The sequence below is a fragment of the Pseudophryne corroboree genome, chromosome 8 (assembly GCF_028390025.1).
Source record: "Pseudophryne corroboree isolate aPseCor3 chromosome 8, aPseCor3.hap2, whole genome shotgun sequence".
NCBI classification, from domain to species: domain Eukaryota; kingdom Metazoa; phylum Chordata; class Amphibia; order Anura; family Myobatrachidae; genus Pseudophryne; species Pseudophryne corroboree.
In genome coordinates, this window is record NC_086451.1 from 24052770 (window position 1) to 24075812 (window position 23043).

Consider the following 23043-nt stretch of genomic DNA (forward strand, 5'->3'; position numbering starts at 1 on the left):
AGTATGCAAAAGTTAAAAAAAAGAAAAAAATCGTGAAAAATGCATGTCGACCTTTTGACCTGTCGACCTAGAACATGTCGACCTAGAGACCCTGTCGACCTAGTTACTGTCGACCAATAGTGGTCAACCTAGTTACTATCGACCTAGAGACCGGATCCCGTATCCAATATCCAATATCCTTTGCCAGCAAATGTTTTTCTCCTCCTGTACGTCTGTGCGTTACGGCCACTTAGGGTTATTTACCAAAGTGCAAAACAAATGCGCGAGGAGAGTTTTTTCTATGTGCGGAAAATGATCTTCCCAGTGCGGCTTACGGTCATTAGGTCGTCAAGACTTAGGTCGTCGGTCATTAGGTCAACCACTATTGGTCGACATGCATTATGTCGACGCGGACAAAGTGTCGACATGGTCATTAGGTCGAGGTGGAAAAAGGTCGACTTGCGTTTTTCACTTTTTTTTCTTTCATTTTTTGAACTTTTTCATAGTTTACGATCCACGTGGACTACGATTGGGAACGGTAACCTGTGCCGCAGTGGTAGCGGAGCGCGGCACCTTGCCCGAAGCATGGCGAGCGAAGCGAGCCATGCGAGGGGACGCGGTGCACTAATTGGGGTTCCTCATCACTATACGAAAAAAACGACACCAAAAAAAGTTTTACAAAAACTCATGTTGACCTTTTTCCATGTTGACCGTGTTCAGGTCGACCTAATGACCGTGTCGACCTAATGCATGTTGACCAATAGTGGTCGACCTAATGACTGTCGACCTAAATCTTGTCGACTTAATGACCCATACCCCCCCAGTGCATATCAAATTTTACACCCCGTCACCATTAGGGTGGCCTATCCCGGGCCATTTTTTCAATCCCGGGTATCGGGATTGAAAAATCATCAATTCCAGGATTCCCGAGTTACCCGGGATTGGTTTCTTTTCAATGTCCCATTCCCCACCCGCCGCACTGCCCAGCCCCCATACCTGACCCTGTTCTGGACGGGTGGGTCACTTACTAAGCGGAGGTGAGATGCGGGGCGGTGCAGGCGGTGAGGGCCGGCGAGCGGCTGACTGTGTAGCGTGACCTCTGACATCACATCATAGCCGGGGCAGGGGGAGCCAGGCAGCGTCCGGGCCTCCTGAGGAAGATCTACGCTGCCTGGCATAGGAAAAAAAAAGTAAGGTGGTGGCCAATCCCGAAATCTCCGGCATTGGAAGCTCCAATCCCGGGATTGACTCCTGGCCAATTTCAGGGCGGATTCCCGCCGATCCCGGGATTGGTCACCATAGTCACTATGTGAACCCCACAAACTGCGCTTTCATCTAAGCGGAAGAGTAGGTGTGTGACATTTTTGTGAATACAGATGCAGACAGGTCAGGCTGTCATTACTGTATACTCTTAGTTCTGGGGATACAGTAGTAGTTGCTGGTGACAGGAGAACAGGCCGAGCAATTCCACAGCATTCTGTGGGAGACTGGGGTCTGTGTCTGACAAGTGGGGGCATTTATTAATGCTTGGAGAGAGATAAAGTACCAGCCAATCAGCTCCCAACTGCCATGTTACAGGCTGTGCTTGAATAATAACAGGAGGAGCTGATTGGCTGGTATTTTATCTCTCTCCGCTTTACCCCTCTCTGAGGCTTAGTGCATCTCCCCCATCTCTCCAAGCTTTGACGCATCTCCCCCAGGGTGCCTCACTCGTTACTACTCAGCCTAATGAAGTACCAATGAAATTGCTGAAAAAGGCGCAGAGACATAGTCATTCTTTTAAATAGGTCCTAAGAGCCAGGATAGGTGACGTTGGCTCATTTGTTGGGTACAGCCCAAGGGTTCAGCTTATCGAGCAGAATAATGTTGAGGTTTCCCTGTTCTGCAGGTGCCGGTGGGCTTCAGCATTGCAGTCAGTGTCCTTATAGGACAGGCGTTAGGAGCAGGTGACATTGCCCAAGCCAAGAAGTCCATGGTTGCTGCCCTGATAATGGCAGGTAATACATTACTAAAAGAGAAAAAATAATTAGTTGTATCACCTGAAATCTGAGGGGGGAATTCAGACCTGATCGCAGCAGCAAAATTTGTTAGCAGTTGGGCAAAACCATGTGCACTGCAGGTGGGGCAGATGTAACATGTGCAGAGAGAGTTAGATTTGGGTGGGTTATATTGTTTCTGTGCAGGGTAAATACTGGCTGCTTTATTTTTACACTGCAAATTAGATTTCAGTTTGAACACACCCCACCCAAATCTAACTCTCTCTGTACCATACTTGCCTACTCTCCCGGAATGGCCGGGAGGCTCCCGAAAATCGGGTGACCCTCCTGGCCCCACGGAAGAGCAGACAAGTCTCCCGGTTTTTAAGTTACCACCTGCCCGGCCGCCCACTTTGAGAGTAAAGTGGGCGGTCCGGACAGTAGATGACGCGATTCTTGTTGAATCGCGTCATCATAGTCACGCCCCCTGCTGTAAAATGCCGGTTTTAGCGGCATTACAGAGCGGGGGCGTGGTTTATCGGTGTAACTCTGTAACCCCGCCCTCGTTCTGTCTCTGCCCCTCCTCCGCCACGCCCCGTTCCGCCTCCTCCCCGCCCCCTCCTCTCGTAATTTTCCAGCCCAGCCCCTCCATTGAGCCGTCCTGGCAGCTCTCTCCTGGAGAGAGCTGCCAGAAAGTAGGTAAGTATGCTCTGCACATGTTACATCTTCCCCACCTGCAGTGTACATGGTTTTGCCCAACTGCTAACAAATTTGCTGCTGCAATCAACTCTGAATTACCCCCTGTATTTGTACTGAAAATGCTGCATATTGTTTTGTGAATAGACGCTGTGTTCTCGTGTACACCCAGGGTAAGATAATGGCTCAAGCTGGGTCTTTTATAAATGCTGGTTCCCAGTATTATAGAAACAATTAGCAACCAGTCATCCAGAGCAACTAAGAGCCATCAACTTTGCACCTGGAGCAAACCATGGTGCACTGCCAGAGGAGTAGATAAATGTATTTGCTTTTTTGCATGCAGAGTAAATATTGGCTGCTTGTGCATGCAGTCCACACATGCTGGATAGCATTATTTTTACACTAAAACTAAGATTTGAGTTTTGTCCGCCCCACCCAACTCTCTGCACGTGTTACATCTGCGGCTGCCCCACCTGCAGTGGAGCATGGTTTGACCCAGGTGCAGTTACTTGGGCCCCTAAATGTCTTTACTGGTAGTTGTACAAAATATAGTTTTAGAACCTCTCCTGTGCACCCATTCTCATATATCCCATCCCTATTGTGTAAAAACGAAATATATTTTGTAGATCCATTCTGCTGAATAAGAATAGGAATTTCCGTGTTTATAGTATGATCTGCTCAAAAATTATTGTTTGGGTCGCCCATTTTATACAGACGTTTGACCACTCTAAGCTCTGCTGCATCTGTGGCTCACAATGAAAAACACTCCTGATTGGTTGCCTGTCTCTAAAGTGGGTTGGCGTTCCAATCGTAACTCTTTTTCCTTGGTTAAGCTCCATGTAGCAGTCCGGTTTATTAGTTTATGTGTCTTAGCACGGATCACCCCTTTATTGTGGTCATTTTTTTCAGCAGGTCTAAGCTGTGGTTTTCTGCAGTTACCTGCAGGTTAATGTAATTGTTCATAGATATTTTTTCATTTTAAACAAAAAAATTGGGAGAGCAATTTGCAGTGGGTCACAGGTGAAAATGGTGGCTTTTAGGTGATTTTAGCTCTAATACTCAAAATGATTTGCAGATTGCCAAAACAAAAATCACTGAAAAGGCGCAATTTAACCAAACTGCACTCCATTACATTTCCTCATATGTCTTCAGTTTAGTGCTGCCTCCATTCCCCTCCTCACATCATGCACTGTCCCTGTCACATGTAGCTCTGTCCTCACTGACACATCACTCATCTCCTAATATACTCTGTGCTGCTGGGGACTCTGCTCCTCCCACTATATAACGCTCAGTCTGTGGCTTCTTGCTGCCTCCATTCCCCTCCTCACATCATGTCACTGCCCCTGTCACATGCAGCCCTGTCCTCACTGACACATCTCTCATCTCCTGATACACTCTGTGCTGCTGGGGACTCTGCTCCTCCCACTATATAACTCTCAGTCTGTGGCTTCCTGCTGCCTCCATTCCCCTCCTCACATCATGTCACTGCCCCTGTCACATGCAGCCCTGTCCTCACTGACACATCACTCATCTCCTGATATACTCTGTGCTGCTGGGGACCCTGCTCCTCCCACTATATAACTCTCAGTCTGTGGCTTCCTGCTGCCTCCATTCCCCTCCTCACATCATGTCACTGCCCCTGTCACATGCAGCCCTGTCCTTACTGACACATTACTCATCTCCTGATACACTCTGTGCTGCTGGGGACCCTGCTCCTCCCACTATATAACTCTCAGTCTGTGGTTTCCTGCTGCCTCCATTCCCCTCCTCACATCATGTCACTGCCCCTGTCACATGCAGCCCTGTCCTTACTGACACATCACTCATCTCCTGATATACTCTGTGCTGCTGGGGACCCTGCTCCTCCCAGGGCCGGCTCCAGGCCTACTAGCACCCTGAGCGAGAAAATGTAAAAGCGCCTCCCAACCCCTATGCGCGCGCTTTGGGGAAAGTGGGCGTGGCCTCCTGGGAAAGTGGGTGTGGCCTCGTAACTTCATATTATTAAACTATAAATAAATATATTTTTTTCACACCCCCTCTATGCACACAATTAGCAGCCTTATGCAGAACAGCCACAGTAGTGTTCCTTACACACAATGTCTCCAGTGTAGTGCCAGCTACACATGACATGCCCCGCAGCAGTGCCAGCTACACATGACATGCCCCACAACAGTGCCAGCTACACACAATAGGCCCCCCAGCAGTGCCAGCTACACATGATAGTGTTCACGTTTTAGGGCAGGGTGCTGATCACAAGGAGGGCACATTTTTAAGTAAGGAGGGCAAAATGATGTACATACTGTAATGCTTGGTGCTCCTCCACCCACATGCTGAAGCAGGGACAGTGCGCGCCGAAGGCGTGCAGCAAAAATTTAGGGGCGTTGCTTCGTGGGGAAGGTGCATGACCACAGAATAGTGGCAATTCGCATTACACCACATAGTAGTGCAGCTAATACACATTGCACCAGGTAGAACCTCCTATACACTTTGCGCCAGGCAGAGCACGTTAGACACTTTGCGCCAGGCAGAGCACGATAGATACTTTGCGCCAGGCAGAGCACGATAGACACTTTGCGCCAGGCAGAGCACATTAGACACTTTGCGCCAGGCAGAGCACATTAGACACTTTGCGCCAGGCAGCGCACGTTAGACACATTGCCTAGCCACAGACGCCTAGTAGATACACTACATGATATACCGCCCAGCAGTGCCAGCTACACGTGACATGCCCCCCAGCAGTGCCAGCTACACGTGACATACCCCCCAGCAGTGCCAGCTACACGTGACATGCCCCCCAGCAGTGCCAGATACATAAATGGCCACACAGTGCAGATATGCCACCAGTGCCAGATACATAAATGCCCCTACAATGCCAGATACATAAGTGCCCCCACAGTGCCAGATGCATCAATGACTCCACAGTGCCAGATAAATCAGTGACCCCACAGTGCCAGATACATAAGTGCCAGATACATAAATGCCCCCAGTGCCACAAAATATAAATGCCCCCACAGTGCCAGATAAATAAATGCCCGCCGTGCCACAAAACATAAAAGCCCCCACAGTGCAGATATGCCCCCACAGTGCCAGATACATAAATGCCCCCAGTGCCAGAAACATAAATGCCCCCACAGTGCAGATATGCCCCCACAGTGCCAGAAACATAAATGCCCCCACAGTGCAGATATGCCCCCACAGTGCCAGAAACATAAATGCCCCCACAGTGCAGATATGCCCCCACAGTGCCAGAAACATAATGCCCCCACTGTGCAGATATGCCCCCACAGTGCCAGAAACATAATGCCCCCACAGTGCAGATATGCCCCCACAGTGCCAGAAACATAATGCCCCCACAGTGCAGATATGCCCCCACAGTGCCAGATACATAATGCCCCCACAGTGCAGATATGCCTCCACAGTGCCAGAAACATAATGCCCCCACAGTGCAGATATGCCCCCACAGTGCCAGAAACATAATGCCCCCACAGTGCAGATATGCCCCCACAGTGCCAGAAACATAATGCCCCCACAGTGCCAGATAAATCAGTGACCCCACAGTGCCAGATACATAAGTGCCAGATACATAAATGCCCCCAGTGCCACAAAACATAAATGCCCCCACAGTGCCAGATAAATAAATGCCCGCCGTGCCACAAAACATAAAAGCCCCCACAGTGCAGATATGCCCCCACAGTGCCAGATACATAAATGCCCCCAGTGCCAGAAACATAAATGCCCCCACAGTGCAGATATGCCCCCACAGTGCCAGAAACATAAATGCCCCCACAGTGCAGATATGCCCCCACAGTGCCAGAAACATAAATGCCCCCACAGTGCAGATATGCCCCCACAGTGCCAGAAACATAAATGCCCCCACAGTGCAGATATTCCCCCACAGTGCCAGTACATAAATGCCCCCACTGTGCAGATATGCCCCCACAGTGCCAGAAACATAATGCCCCCACAGTGCAGATATGCCCCCACAGTGTCAGATACATAATGCCCGCACAGTGCAGATATGCCCCCACAGTGCCAGAAACATAAATGCCCCCACAGTGCAGATATGCCCCCACAGTGCCAGAAACATAATGCCCCCACAGTGCAGATATGCCCCCACAGTGCCAGAAACATAATGCCCCCACAGTGCAGATATGCCCCCACAGTGCCAGAAACATAATGCCCCCACAGTGCAGATATGCCCCCACAGTGCCAGAAACATAATGCCCCCACAGTGCAGATATGCCCCCACAGTGCCAGAAACATAATGCCCCCACAGTGCAGATATGCCCCCACAGTGCCAGAAACATAAACGACCCCACAGTGCCAGATTTTAACTTACATGTCACTGACACTGCGGTGCTGGGAGCCGGGAGGGGGGAGTACTGCTGTGGGCGCGGGCGGGTGGGTGGACGGATGAAAGATTCTGTCTGCGCGCTATGCGCGCTGCGCGGCGCCGGCGTCTAACGTCAGACGCCGGCGCCGCACAGCGCGCTGCATAGCGCGCACACAAGCGGCCGGGACACACAGATTGAAGGCTGGCTCCAGGCAGGAATATGGCGGCCGCAGCGTGCGGCGCCCTATAAGAGTGGCGCCCCGCGCGGCCGCTCTAGTCGAACATGCCTGGAGCCGGCCCTGGCTCCTCCCACTATATAACTCTCAGTCTGTGGCTTCCTGCTGCCTCCATTCTCCTCCTCACATCATGTCACTGCCCCTGTCACATGCAGCCCTGTCCTCACTGACACATCACTCATCTCCTGATATACTCTGTGCTGCTGGGGACCCTGCTCCTCCCACTATATAACTCTCAGTCTGTGGCTTCCTGCTGCCTCCATTCCCATCCTCACATCATGTCACTGCCCCTGTCACATGCAGCCCTGTCCTCACTGGACACATCACCCATCTCCAGATATACTCTGTGCTGCTGGGGACCCTGCTCCTCCCACTATATAACTCTCAGTCTGTGGCTTCCTGCTGCCTCCATTCCTCTCCTTACATCATATCACTGCCCCCGTCACATGCAGCCCTGTCCTCACTGACATATCACTCATCTCCTGATATACTCTGTGCTGCTGGAGACCCTGCTCCTTACACTATATAACCCTCAGTCTGTGTCTTCCAGCTGCCTCCATTCCCCTCCTCGCTGTGTCGTGTGAATATTCTGCCTTCATTCCCCTCCTCGCTGTGTCGTGTGAATATTCTAATGATCTGATTAGCTGCAGTTATTGATCACCGTGTCTTCTTCCATATTGGGGACACGGATTTGCATGGACATTAATAATTACATGTTAACCCCCAATCCTCCCTTGTTGATTACTGTTGCAGAGATCTGTGCTCTGGTATGCTGTATTCTGCTTATCAGCCTGAAGGACGTGATCGCTTACATTTATACCTCAGAACAGTAAGTCGGCCATTTTGTTTCCATTTCTTAAAAGGAACGAGCAGCATTATCCAAAGCATTTAAATGAGTGGACAAAATGAGTTCATATAATGGGCTATATTCACAAAACAGATGGGTCACAGAGCTGCTCCCAAGCCTGAGGTTTTGGATCTTGACACCTTCGGCCCCCTTACCAAAATTTGAGGGAGGGCGTGCTCTGCCACACTGCCCAAACCCATTTGCTCAGCAGAGGAGAAGGTCATGGATGGATGGATGGACCCCCCGCTCTGGCCCAATAGTGGCTGCTGTCCCTGCAATGGCTGGAGTTCTGCCACTGGGATTGGGGTCACTTTCCACCTCTCCAGATGCAGGGGGCCACAAGTGCAAGCTACGTGCAACTCTAACTGCAACCTCAAGGCATGCGTCTGCACCGAGACGCAATTACACGCAACTCTACATCTAGCTCATAATATATAAGGTGGATGATATTTTAAAGTTAGGTAACAATCATCTAGAGATGAATCTATCTGCTCTTTCCACAGGACTATAGTGGGACTGGTCAGCTACGTGCTTCCCGTCTATGCCGGAAGTCATCTCTTCGATGGATGTGTGGTAAGTACACCGCTAATATATCCAAATCGGGTTTCCACTGCAACATCCCCAACAGCCATGGTCATCCAGGCGCGTATCGTTCCAGTCTGCAATTGCAAACCGTCCTCATCTACTTGTGCAAAGATATTCCTAGATCTGGCGTATATATATATATATATATATATATATATATATCCTCCAGCGTCCAAAATCCAAGTAGGCGATATTATGAAGCCTTCTTCTGAGCATCGTACAAAAAAGAGATTAATTAACAACATTATGTAAGTATCGGTTGAGTGAAACCCGGTGTCATATTAACCCCAAAATCCCAAAATCACTTTGCAAGGCCCCTTGTATCCCTCATCTCATTGTTTTTGTACTTTGACCCAAAGGTTCCACAAGGTCATGTTTATTTTTAAATCTACTTTCCATTGCACCACGCGGGGGCTTCACCAAATGTTATGGGACTCCAAAGAGCTTATGCTGTGTTTGCCTTCAGCCCCTGTGAGCAGAGGAATTTATTAACATTTGCTGTCCGTCCCGAGGATTCATTTGGCTTATCTCGGATCTCCCGTAGAGAAAAGTGGAGTAACGCCATCTTCAGATGGCTACATGTTTCAGGGCTTGTTAGGGGTGAACATGGGGGGGGGGGGTTCCAGTTGCCCAGAAACCCTCCTGTAATTTTTCAAACACAGCCTGTAACATGGCAGTTAGGAGCTGATTGGCTGGTACTTTATCTCCATCCTCTTGACCTCTCTCCAAAGCTTAGTACATAGACCCTTATAAACCTCACACGTCAGATGCTTCCACGCGCCACTCAAGCACACTTATCTTATGAAATAAAGACACCACAACTGTAGTTGGCGTGAAAGGGGTCAGCTTTTATTTTCTGACTGAGAGGGAGGCCTATTAAATACTAAAACTAAAATGCAGACTTCCCTCTCTAACTAAAGGTGGCGGGGAGAAGAACGGTTAAGCAATATAAACGTAACATGGGTGATAAACATTATAATACATAAAAACAAGCAATAAAAAACATATGTGTGAGGGAGCCTCCTGCCCCAGATGTTCCGGGATCGGCCTCCTGCCTCCATCCCAGACATCGAAAATCAAAATCCAAGGACAGGGGTCGACCTTCTGCCACTACCCCTGTCCACCAACGGTTGCAGGGACGGAGGTACACTCCGCCCCTACGGGATAAAAAATTGGGCCACCGGCCCCGCCATCCACATATGTTTTATACTAATTATATGGACCCACTTGTCAAAATGATGCCCGTAAACTAATTCTAAAAGATATAAAATTACCTCTAAGTACACCCAAACTGACTAACTGTGAACTCATCATTAAATTTAAGTAACCGTTCAGAAAAACCGGCCAACTGCCAGGTTACCAACCTGCCACCGCCACCGAACTAAAAAACCCACACAACAAAACAGAAAAACTAACTAAAGAGACCTAAGAAAGCACGAAAGAAAAACCCAATGGACTATCAAAAAAGAAAAAACTATCTAAAGGGACCGAATGTGAATAATGTCTTCCAGGAAGATCAGCATGCCAGCCGGCGACAAATGCACCCTGTCAGACCGGCGTGACGAAGGTTAAAATTGAAATAAATAAGGTATGTAAATGAGAAACCTGACTGCATCCCTAACGGGGAGGGATTGGGGGGGGGGCGCCCAATTTGACTTGAGGCGAAAACAAAACTTCGTAGGCCGGCAAAAGCCGAAATTAAAACCAACGATAAAACAAAAATTCCTCAAGGCCCCCGCAATCACAAAGTGCAACTGCGACGAGCGGCTAGTCCTCAAAGGGGCGCACTGGGAGGAAAAGGCCTGATATAGCGTCTGACTGCACCAGACCTCCACCTACCCAGTGCCCGGACTTCGACCTCGGACCAACCCGCTGCAGCGGCAGCTGAAGCGGCGCCGATGCGGAAAGAGTGAGTCCCATAGTCGGCCGGAGATAGACCCAGGTACAAAATACAACGCCCCAAAACCGACCGGAATTGATATCTGGTCAACAGGGAGCCGTCGCTATGGACGAGCCACCCGGTGGGTGTTGGAGGCCGTATGGACGAATATGCCCGGGCCGCGGAAACTGGACAAATGCCCTGTGTGCGAGCCGTACCCATTCGATCCCACTGCCCCCTGCCGGCTACGTCAGTCTTGGAGCGCTGAATCCTGCACCATAAACCGTCGGGGCGGACGACGACGTGGGCCTCCAGCATGGGCGAGACAGAAGCCCGAAAGACGGACACCAGCTCACCCACCCTGAACGCACCATGGAAGGCCATAGTAAAGGCCGCCTGGTAGAGGCGAACCTCGTATCCCCGAAAAGCAAAAGCTCTGTAGGGATCCCAAAATCCGCCTCAGCAAAGCACCGGTGATCGGCTGGCGAGTATACGGGAGGGGCGGAGTCGCCCGAGCCCAACCTTTCAACACCCGCCGGAGGAAAAAGGACTTCGTAAAATCCGCTTCCCCCCGCAGCTGCAGAAAGTCAGTTATACCTGCCAGAACCCTGTTCACAGACGCCCGCGAAATCCCGTCGGAGTACAGAACCCAGATGTAGTCTAAAAGTAAACATGAGAGGTCTTACCACATTGGCCTCTCTCCAGGAGGAAGCGACACCACCGCTCCCAGGCGGCACGATAGGCCGCAAAAGTTGCAGGGGCCAATGACCTGTGGGCTAACGCCTCCAATCCGGGTGGATGACCCGCCACACAGAAGCAGGACATAATTTCCCATGGCGGAGAGCTGCAGGAGCTAAGCGCCTAAATCGCTGCAAATCACCGCGTGACAGGGCATCTGCAATTTCATTACGCACGCCAGGGACATGCTTGGCTCGCAACGTAATGTTGTTCACCAAACATAACAAGACTATCTGCGCAATGACCCGCAATACCGGCAAGGACGTGGATTTTTGGCGGTTGATGACAAAAACCACGCCCAGATTGTCGCACCAGAAGACAACATGTTTATTACGCAGGGCATCGCGCCATAATTCCAAAGCGACCAGAATAGGAAAAATTTCCAGCAACAGCATGTTCGTAGTGAGGCCCTTGCGGCCAAGGAGAGGTGCACCAACGGGCCGCGAAATAAGCGCCGAACCCGAAAGCGCCGGAGGCGTCCGTGAACAGCTCCAGGGTCGGGCTAGACACGACCGCCTCCTGCCAAATACAGATGCCGTTGAAACGAACGAGAAATACGTCCCAAATGCTTAAATCCCAACGGATTTCGAGGGACGACCTGAGGAAATGATGCGGGCGTCTAACCCCCACGGTAGCCCGTTCCAATTTTCTACAGAAAACCCTTCCCGTGGGGATCACTTTGCAAGCAAAGTTAAACAGGCCCAATAAGGATTGGGCCTGGTTGAGAGTGAGCTTGCCCGCGGACAGCGCATATAGGATGCCGTTACGTAAACGCAACACCTTGTCCGAAGGAAGCCTACAGAGACCACCGACCGTATCGATCTGAATCCCGAGGTAAACCAAGGAGGCTGAGGGACCCTCCGTCTTTTCTGGTGCAACCGGAACCCCGAAGCATGCAAAGAGGGCCAGAGCCCTTTGCAGCAAGTTGACGCAGCGAGGGGAGTCTGAGGGGCCGATAAAAAGAAAATCGTCCAAGTAATGAGAAATTCCCCGTTCGCCCGTTGCCTGCACGAGACACCAGTGGAGGAAGGAACTGAATCTCTCAAAGTAGGCGCAAGAGATGGAACAACCCATAGGGAGGCACCGATCTATGTAGTAGCCATCGTCCAGCTTAAAACCCATAAACCTGAAGGCGGAAGGGTGCAGCGGAAGGAGACGAAACGCAGACTGGATGTCCAACTTACACATAACTGCCCCAGGGCCAAAAGACCGTATGGTGTCTATGGCCGAATCAAAGGATAGGTATCCCTACACTGGTCAGCAGGGATAGCATATTAACCGAGGACCCCATAGGACAGGAAAGGTGTTGGATGAGGCGAAATTTGCCCTCGGCCTTTTTGGGCACTATGCCTACGGGGGACAAGACCAAATCTGGCAAGGGGGTTTCCCGGAAAGGGCCTATCATCCTCCCTAGCGCCACCGCTGTGTCTACCTTGTGCCGGAGCACGTCCGGAAACTCCCGAGCCGAACGCAGGTTCGTACCCGCCCCGGGACCCACCCGGCCATGTATCGGCAAGGGGAAACCCGACACGAAACCCGAGTGTAAAAACTGGACGTCCACCAACCGCGGGTATCGTCGCAGCCAGGGAATGAGTGCCCGAAGTCTAATCGGGGTGGGAGCTGTGACCAGCGCCGGTGGCCGCGGGAGCGCGACTCTGTCGGGGCTGCGAGCCAAAAGCACTCCCGGTCCCCGGACTGGGGCAATCCTTAATCCTGTGGCCCCCGCCACATCTGATACATGAGTGGCAAAAACGACACCGGCCCCCCAAGTCGCATTGTGCCTTATTAAAAGCGATGCATTTCCCATGCCCCGCGCGCCCTGCGCCTCTGCGAAAGCCGGCAGAACGAGAGGCAGGTCTTTTTGCCCATCGTCTGGCCGTGCCGGCCGAACCCTGTGTCAGTTCAGAGCACAATTCCACGTCTTTTTTACCAAAGTTAAAGGTCTGCCGCCCGCGTTGTTTGCGTCGGAAATCCTCGTCGTAGCGCCGCCAGGCTGATCCTTTGTACTTATGGTACAACACGTGTATGAGAAATTGATAGCGCACCACGTTCATGTGTTCATCCGGGCGCGTCTCCAGGTAACACGCCGCCAAGATCCACATGCAGCGGACCCAATTCTGATAGGACCGCAAAGCGTCCTCGCTACCCTGCCCCTTTTTCGTAGCCGAAAGCAAGGCTATGCGATCGTCGCTGGTAAGGGCAAAAATGTTCACATATTGGCCCTCATTCCGAGTTGTTGCTCGCTAGCCGCTTTTAGCAGATTTACTCACGATAAGCCGCCGCCTACTGGGAGTGAATCTTAGCATCGTAAAATTGCGAACGAAAGATTCGCAATATTGCGAAAAGACATCTCTGTGCAGTTTCTGAGTAGCTCGAGACTTACTCTGCCAGTGCGATCAGTTCAGTGCTTGTCGTTCCTGATTTGACGTCACAAACACACCCAGCGTTCGGCCAGACACTCCTCCGTTTCTCCAGCCACTCCCGCGTTTGTCCCAGAAACGGTAGCGTTTTTTCCCACACGCCCATAAAACCGCCTGTTTCTGCCCAGAAACACCCACTTCCTGTCAATCACACTCCGTTCGCCGGAGCGAAGAAAAAGCCGTGAGTAAAATACCTAACTGCATAGCAAATTTACTTGGCGCAGTCGCAGTGCGAACATTGCGCATGCGCACTAAGCGGAAAATCGCTGCGATGCGAAGAAAATTACAGAGCGAACAACTCGAAATGACCACCCTTGGCCCTTACGGATACGGTCCCGGGGCCTGAGTCCACGTAGTACCGCCGTATTGGCGCAGTGCACGGTGTCCGATTCCACCAATACTTAGGAAGCGGACGAGGCGGAATACCGACGGTCACGTCGTCTGCGACGCTTGACCCTGTGCAAGCCACCATCTAAGGAGGACAGACCCTCCGAGGAAGTAGAGGCATGGGAGGAATCTTTGCCCCGACGCCTGCGCCTGCTACGCTTGCCGGAAATCTTGCCCGCGCTGCTGCCTATGCTAGAGGTGCTGGAGCGAGTACCCAAGCCGCTATGGGGTGTCACCGCGCTCCCCTTGGACCAGTCGGGGTCTGAGGAAGATTCAGTACGGAGGATAACAAGGGAGCCACCGCCGACACCACAGCGGCACAAATGGCGGACAAGACGGTGGCGTCCACCAAGGGTGCAGCTGCAGGGGCAGGCGAAGTAATAAAGGACCCGCACCACGAGTCACGAGCCCGACGTGAGGTACGCAAACTTCCTGTCGGGAGCAAGGACCCGGAGGATCCCTCACTTTCAGGAATCATGGCACAACCGTCTGGCTGCGCTAAACCACGGGTAGACCGCCGACGCCTCGACCGTCTACCGACCCGAGCGTCGGCCACAGTAGGAGAAGTCGGAGAGTCGTCACCACTAGAAGGGGGGGGGGGGGGGCGCGACATCGGACTGAGAGCTGACCGCAGAAGCGTCGGCAGGAGACAATTGGATGCGGGGAGGAGGTGCTGGTTCGTGAGCCGCCTGCGCACGTCGACCCCTAGTGGGGTGAGTTGCCGGCAGGCGTGACCCCGGCCGGTGTCCGCCAGGAGCCGCGTGGCCACGGGCGACGGTCGGACTACTCGCCAAGGCAGGTGCCCTGGAAGGGCCAGACGCCCCGGGCCCCACCACGGAAGGTGAGGTCGGGTGGGCAGGCACACCGCGTGCGGGCGTGGCCCGCCCCTGTATGACCGGCAGCGCACTGTCCGCAACGGGTAATGTCCCCCTTGCTGGCGCGGAGCGGGGGCGACGCCCCACCCCAACGCGGGCGGGCGCTGCCCGCATTGATACGGGTAAGGGGGTAGTGGCACAGAGGGGGTATGCCTCATCTGGGTCCCCCTGCTGTGTTGCAGATTTGCAGCACGCGCTGGCTGGCCGGACCGCCTGCGTCTGGCAGCCGCGCGACCCCCCACCCGGCCACTGGCCCCCCTGCAAGATTTATTTATACTGGGGACTGGGGAGAGCCGCCGGGCGGGAGCTCCGTCCCCCGCCCCACGTGACCCGTGCGGCCAGCACTGGGGACTGGGGAGAGCCGCCGAGCCGCAGGGCGGGAGCTCCGTCCCCCGCCCCACGTGACCCTGTTCTGTGCGGCCATCCGCTGTAACAAGCGGCGGGGCCAGGGACGGCAAAACGCCGTCACTGGCAAGCCGCCTGACACATCCCTGGCTCCCCGGCGCTCCGTCCACCGCCGCTGGTCGCAGCGGGGAAGGAGATGGAGAGGGCGCACGTGGGGGAGCGCGGGCGGGCGGCCGAGCACAGCCGCGCACAGCCCTCGTCTCCCTTACCGCAGCCGCAGCAGGGCTCCCCCGACCCGGTGGGACAGCAGAGGTATCTAAAAGCCGGGCGGGGAGGCCAGCGCTGCGGGCAGGACGGGAACGGGCCGTCATGATACAGGGAGGGAGGGGGCTGAGGGGGATACGCAGGGGAGAGGAGAGGCACAGCAGGGAATAAAAGAGTTAGGAATAGGAGAGAGGATGTAGAATTAGGAATATAGGAAAGGTAGAAATGCAAAAAAGAGAAGGAAAATGAAACAGTAAATTACTGAAAGAAATGGTAATACTTGCAGCCTTACGAGAAGACACTGAAAGAGGCAGGGAATGGTGGATTAGCAACCTATATCCATGGCAGTACAGCCCCTATCCACCATCCAGCCAATAGCCTCCCGGTTCCTCCATCTACATTCCTCCCACTGCAAAAACCTTAACCCCTTCCAGGCCAAAGTGATGCACCGAGCAGCGCTCCGCAAGCCCGGACGGTGTGTTTATGCTGCTGCTGTCATATTATATTCCTTACGCAGTCTTTCTCTTCTCTCTCACCTTTATCACTCTCCAAACTTTGATGAGTCTGGTCCTAAATGGCAGTTACTGTACATTTACAGACCAGAGCTCCTGCTATTGCTACCAGGGAGTATATTCACTAAAATTTTAATTTTGGAGTTTCAAGGGATTTGGCATTCGGTTTCCATATGACTTCCATTAGTTATGGATTGAAGAGATTTACTAATTTGGCTTTAGAATCGATTTGACATTCGATTTGGTCTTTAGTAAATCCCTTCAATCCAAATTGAATGGAAATCGAATGCCAAATCCCTTAAAACTCCAAAATGTAATTTTAGTAAATATACCCACGGGTCTCTTGCCCAGGTGCTGACAGTCGGGTAAAGGAGAGATTCCCTATGAGCTGTTTGGATATGAAATGTTTCTGGTCGCTCACACCTGGAACAGAGACCATTACATTGCTGGGTGCACCTGCGCAAACCCGGGATACGGTTATTAGGCCGACATGGGCCCTCATTCCGAGTCGTTCGCTCGGAAATAATCTTCGCATCGCAGCGTTTTTCTGCTTAGTACGCATGCGCAATGTTCGCACTGCGACTGCGCCAAGTAATTTTGCTATGAAGATAGTATTTTTACTCACGGCTTTTTCTTCGCTCCGGCGATCGTAGTGTGATTGACAGGAAATGGGTGTTACTGGGCGGAAACACGGCGTTTTATAGGCGTGTGGATAAAAACGCTACCGTTTCCGGAAAAAACGCGGGAGTGGCTGGAGAAACGGGGGAGTGTCTGGGCGAACGCTGGGTGTGTTTGTGACGTCAAACCAGGAACGACAAGCACTGAACTGATCGCAGATGCCGAGTAAGTCTGAAGCTACTCTGAAACTGCTAAGTAGTTTGTAATCGCAATATTGCGAATACATCGTTCGCAATTTTAAGAAGCTAAGATTCACTCCCAGTAGGCGGCGGCTTAGCGTGTGTAACTCTGCTAAATTCGCCTTGCGAGCGAACAACTCGGAATGAGGGCCATGGTCACTAAGTCAACGTGGAAAAAGGCAGACATGCGTTTTTCACATTATTTTTTTCCATTTGGGAATAGTTACCTGTGCCGAGCGCAGATTCCTGCCACTGAAGTCATGTAGTGAGGAGCTAATCTGTGTGGTAGTCAGTTTATTTCAGCCTATTATGTATATAACCATCTGTCATTCTAGGCCACGTGTGGAGGAATTCTCCGTGGCACTGGAAAGCAGAAGGTTGGAGCCATTTTTAATATCGTTGGTTATTATGTCATTGGCCTTCCCGTGGGAATCTCACTGATGTTTGCAGCTAAGATCGGCATAATAGGTAAGTATGTTTCTGTGTCACTAATATGGTTGTATCGCCCACGGTCAAAATCCCAACATGGTAAAATTACCAACATTTAAAATGCCGACAGGTCAAAAAGTCGACATGCGTTTTTCATGATTTTTCTGCTGCGGGGTACACTGGGCTCCACAAGGAATAGACATAGGGGGTGTAGAGTAGGATCTTGATCCGAGGCACCAACAGGCTCAAAGCTTTGACTGTTCCCAGAATGCACAGCGCCGCCTCCTCTATAACCCTGCCTCCCTGCACAGGAGCTCAGTTTTGTAGTTGGTGCTGCAGTTAGCAGGCACATAACAGAGGGGCTGCTCCAGGCAGCCCTAAGAAAAAAGTGAAGACTTCAAGGGCAGCAGCGGTGGTAAATGTCAGAAGACATTCACTGCTGCAGCTCCAGCTCTCCCCAGCGGCGCTGTACACTCCCGAGCCCTGGTTGCCGAGTGACTACAGCTAGAGATGAGCGGGTTCGGTTCCTCTGAATCCGAACCCGCCCGAACTTCAGGGTTTTTTTTTACACGGGTCCGAGCAGGCTCGGATCTTCCCGCCTTGCTCGGCTAACCCGAGCGCGCCCGAACGTCATCATCTCGCTGTCGGATTCTCGCGAGGCTCGGATTCTATCGCGAGACTCGGATTCTATATAAGGAGCCGCGCGTCGCCGCCATTTTCACACGTGCATTGAGAGTCATAGGGAGAGGACGTGGCTGGCGTCCTCTCCGTTTAGAGAAGAGAGAGACACAGTATTTTGGGGAGCATTATTAGGAGGAGTACTACTATACTGTATACTACTATACTACTTGCTGAAGTGATATTTATAGATTAGATAGTGTGACTGTAAGTGTATTATCTGACTTGTGGGGGAGACACTGACAGTGGGGAGCAGTTAGAGTCTGAGAGCAGGACTCAGGAGTACATATAACGTACAGTGCACACTTTTGCTGCCAGAGTCAGTGCCACACTGCCATTGTTGTGACCACACTGACCACCAGTATAATAATATATTTTGTGATTGTCTGCTTAGGCCTCGGAGTACTAGTTGCAGGTTGCAACGTGACCTGAAGTGACCACCAGTTTAATAATCAATCACCACCAGTTTAATATATATATATATATATATATATATATATATATAATTGTATATAATATATATATATATAATATTGTATACCACCTACCCGTGGTTTTTTTTTTTCATTCTTCTTTATACATACTACTATAGTAGCTTACTGTAGCAGTCTGCGGTGCTGTGCTGACCTGACAGTGTCCAGCAGGTCCGTCATCAGTCATTACATAATAAATATATATAGTACCTGTCCGGCTGCAGTACTAGTGATATTATATTGATTTCATCTCATTATCAATAATTTATCATCCAGTCTAGACTCTATATTAGCAGCAGACACAGTACGTTAGTCCACGGCTGTAGCTACCTCTGTGTCGGCACTCGGCAGTCCATCCATAATTGTATACCACCTACCCGTGGTTTTTTTTTCTTCTTTCTTCTTTGTACATACTACTATAGTATAGTAGCTTACTGTAGCAGTCTGCGGTGCTGCTGAGCTGACAGTGTCCAGCAGGTCTGTCATCAGTCATCATTACCTAATAAATATATTATCTACCTGTCCGGCTGCAGTACTAGTGATATTATATATACATACATATATATATTGATTTCATCTCATTATCAATCATCCAGTCTATATTAGCAGCAGACACAGTACGTTAGTCCACGGCTGTAGCTACCTCTGTGTCGGCACTCGGCAGTCCATCCATAATTGTATACCACCTACCCGTGGTTTTTTTTTTTCTTTCTTCTTTGTACATACTACTATAGTATAGTAGCTTACTGTAGCAGTCTGCGGTGCTGCTGAGCTGACAGTGTCCAGCAGGTCCGTCATCAGTCATCATTACCTAATAAATATATTATCTACCTGTCCGGCTGCAGTACTAGTGATATTATATATACATACATATATATATTGATTTCATCTCATTATCAATCATCCAGTCTATATTAGCAGCAGACACAGTACGTTAGTCCACGGCTGTAGCTACCTCTGTGTCGGCACTCGGCAGTCCATCCATAATTGTATACCACCTACCCGTGGTTTTTTTTTTTTCTTTCTTCTTTGTACATACTACTATAGTATAGTAGCTTACTGTAGCAGTCTGCGGTGCTGCTGAGCTGACAGTGTCCAGCAGGTCCGTCATCAGTCATCATTACCTAATAAATATATTATCTACCTGTCCGGCTGCAGTACTAGTGATATTATATATACATACATATATATATATTGATTTCATCTCATTATCATCCAGTCTATATTAGCAGCAGACACAGTACGGTAGTCCACGGCTGTAGCTACCTCTGTGTCGGCACTCGGCAGTCCATCCATAATTGTATACCACCTACCCGTGGTTTTTTTTTTTTCTTTCTTCTTTGTACATACTACTATAGTATAGTAGCTTACTGTAGCAGTCTGCGGTGCTGCTGAGCTGACAGTGTCCAGCAGGTCCGTCATCAGTCATCATTACCTAATAAATATATTATCTACCTGTCCGGCTGCAGTACTAGTGATATTATATATACATACATATATATATATTGATTTCATCTCATTATCATCCAGTCTATATTAGCAGCAGACACAGTACGGTAGTCCACGGCTGTAGCTACCTCTGTGTCGGCACTCGGCAGTCCATCCATAATTGTATACCACCTACCCGTGGTTTTTTTTTTTCTTTCTTCTTTGTACATACTACTATAGTATAGTAGCTTACTGTAGCAGTCTGCGGTGCTGCTGAGCTGACAGTGTCCAGCAGGTCCGTCATCAGTCATCATTACCTAATAAATATATTATCTACCTGTCCGGCTGCAGTACTAGTGATATTATATATACATACATATATATATATATTGATTTCATCTCATTATCATCCAGTCTATATTAGCAGCAGACACAGTACGGTAGTCCACGGCTGTACCTACCTCTGTGTCGGCACTCGGCAGTCCATCCATAAGTATACTAGTATCCATCCATCTCCATTGTTTACCTGAGGTGCCTTTTAGTTGTGCCTATTAAAATATGGAGAACAAAAATGTTGAGGTTCCAAAATTAGGGAAAGATCAAGATCCACTTCCACCTCGTGCTGAAGCTGCTGCCACTAGTCATGGCCGAGACGATGAAATGCCAGCAACGTCGTCTGCCAAGGCCGATGCCCAATGTCATAGTACAGAGCATGTCAAATCCAAAACACCAAATATCAGTAAAAAAAGGACTCCAAAACCTAAAATAAAATTGTCGGAGGAGAAGCGTAAACTTGCCAATATGCCATTTACCACACAGAGTGGCAAGGAACGGCTGAGGCCCTGGCCTATGTTCATGGCTAGTGGTTCAGCTTCACATGAGGATGGAAGCACTCAGCCTCTCGCTAGAAAACTGAAAAGACTCAAGCTGGCAAAAGCACCACAAAGAACTGTGCGTTCTTCGAAATCCCAAATCCACAAGGAGAGTCCAATTGTGTCGGTTGCGATGCCTGACCTTCCCAACACTGGACGTGAAGAGCATGCGCCTTCCACCATTTGCACGCCCCCTGCAAGTGCTGGAAGGAGCACCCGCAGTCCAGTTCCTGATAGTCAGATTGAAGATGTCAGTGTTGAAGTACACCAGGATGAGGAGGATATGGGTGTTGCTGGCGCTGGGGAGGAAATTGACCAGGAGGATTCTGATGGTGAGGTGGTTTGTTTAAGTCAGGCACCCGGGGAGACACCTGTTGTCCGTGGGAGGAATATGGCCGTTGACATGCCTGGTGAAAATACCAAAAAAATCAGCTCTTCAGTGTGGAGGTATTTCAACAGAAAAGCGGACAACAGGTGTCAAGCCGTGTGTTGCCTTTGTCAAGCTGTAATAAGTAGGGGTAAGGACGTTAACCACCTCGGAACATCCTCCCTTATACGTCACCTGCAGCGCATTCTTAATAAGTCAGTGACAAGTTCAAAAACTTTGGGTGACAGCGGAAGCAGTCCACTGACCAGTAAATCCCTTCCTCTTGTAACCAAGCTCACGCAAACCACCCCACCAACTCCCTCAGTGTCAATTTCCTCCTTCCCCAGGAATGCCAATAGTCCTGCAGGCCATGTCACTGGCAATTCTGACGATTCCTCTCCTGCCTGGGATTCCTCCGATGCATCCTTGCGTGTAACGCCTACTGCTGCTGGCGCTGCTGTTGTTGCTGCTGGGAGTCGATGGTCATCCCAGAGGGGAAGTCGGAAGACCACTTGTACTACTTCCAGTAAGCAATTGACTGTCCAACAGTCCTTTGCGAGGAAGATGAAATATCACAGCAGTCATCCTGCTGCAAAGCGGATAACTGAGGCCTTGACAACTATGTTGGTGTTAGACGTGCGTCTGGTATCCGCCGTTAGTTCACAGGGAACTACACAATTTCTTGAGGTAGTGTGCCCCCGTTACCAAATACCATCTAGGTTCCACTTCTCTAGGCAGGCGATACCGAAAATGTACACAGACCTCAGAAAAAGACTCACCAGTGTCCTAAAAAATGCAGCTGTACCCAATGTCCACTTAACCACGGACATGTGGACAAGTGGAGCAGGGCAGGGTCAGGACTATATGACTGTGACAGCCCACTGGGTAGATGTATGGACTCCCGCCGCAAGAACAGCAGCGGCGGCACCAGTAGCAGCATCTCGCAAACGCCAACTCTTTCCTAGGCAGGCTACGCTTTGTATCACCGCTTTCCAGAATACGCACACAGCTGAAAACCTCTTACGGCAACTGAGGAAGATCATCGCGGAATGGCTTACCCCAATTGGACTCTCCTGTGGATTTGTGGCATCGGACAACGCCAGCAATATTGTGTGTGCATTAAATATGGGCAAATTCCAGCACGTCCCATGTTTTGCACATACCTTGAATTTGGTGGTGCAGAATTTTTTAAAAAACGACAGGGGCGTGCAAGAGATGCTGTCGGTGGCCAGAAGAATTGCGGGACACTTTCGGCGTACAGGCACCACGTACAGAAGACTGGAGCACCACCAAAAACTACTGAACCTGCCCTGCCATCATCTGAAGCAAGAAGTGGTAACGAGGTGGAATTCAACCCTCCATATGCTTCAGAGGTTGGAGGAGCAGCAAAAGGCCATGCAAGCCTATACAATTGAGCACGATATAGGAGGTGGAATGCACCTGTCTCAAGCGCAGTGGAGAATGATTTCAACGTTGTGCAAGGTTCTGATGCCCTTTGAACTTGCCACACGTGAAGTCAGTTCAGACACTGCCAGCCTGAGTCAGGTCATTCCCCTCATCAGGCTTTTGCAGAAGAAGCTGGAGACATTGAAGGAGGAGCTAACACGGAGCGATTCCGCTAGGCATGTGGGACTTGTGGATGGAGCCCTTAATTCGCTTAACAAGGATTCACGGGTGGTCAATCTGTTGAAATCAGAGCACTACATTTTGGCCACCGTGCTCGATCCTAGATTTAAAGCCTACCTTGGATCTCTCTTTCCGGCAGACACAAGTCTGCTGGGGTTGAAAGACCTGCTGGTGAGAAAATTGTCAAGTCAAGCGGAACGCGACCTGTCAACATCTCCTCCTTCACATTCTCCCGCAACTG

The 23043-nt window shown here is 50.6% G+C and overlaps 1 protein-coding gene across 2 annotated transcripts in view; it reads left to right on the top strand.

Annotated features, from left to right (window-relative positions):
* LOC134948218 (multidrug and toxin extrusion protein 1-like) overlaps positions 1-23043 on the top strand; it is a 62533-nt gene that overhangs the window by 23198 nt on the left and 16292 nt on the right. For both annotated transcript variants that reach the window (XM_063936069.1, XM_063936070.1), the window contains exons 9-12: positions 1868-1976; positions 7974-8049; positions 8571-8640; positions 17265-17397. In XM_063936069.1, coding sequence (XP_063792139.1) covers positions 1868-1976; positions 7974-8049; positions 8571-8640; positions 17265-17397 — 388 coding nt within the window. The remainder of the gene's footprint in view (positions 1-1867; positions 1977-7973; positions 8050-8570; positions 8641-17264; positions 17398-23043) is intronic.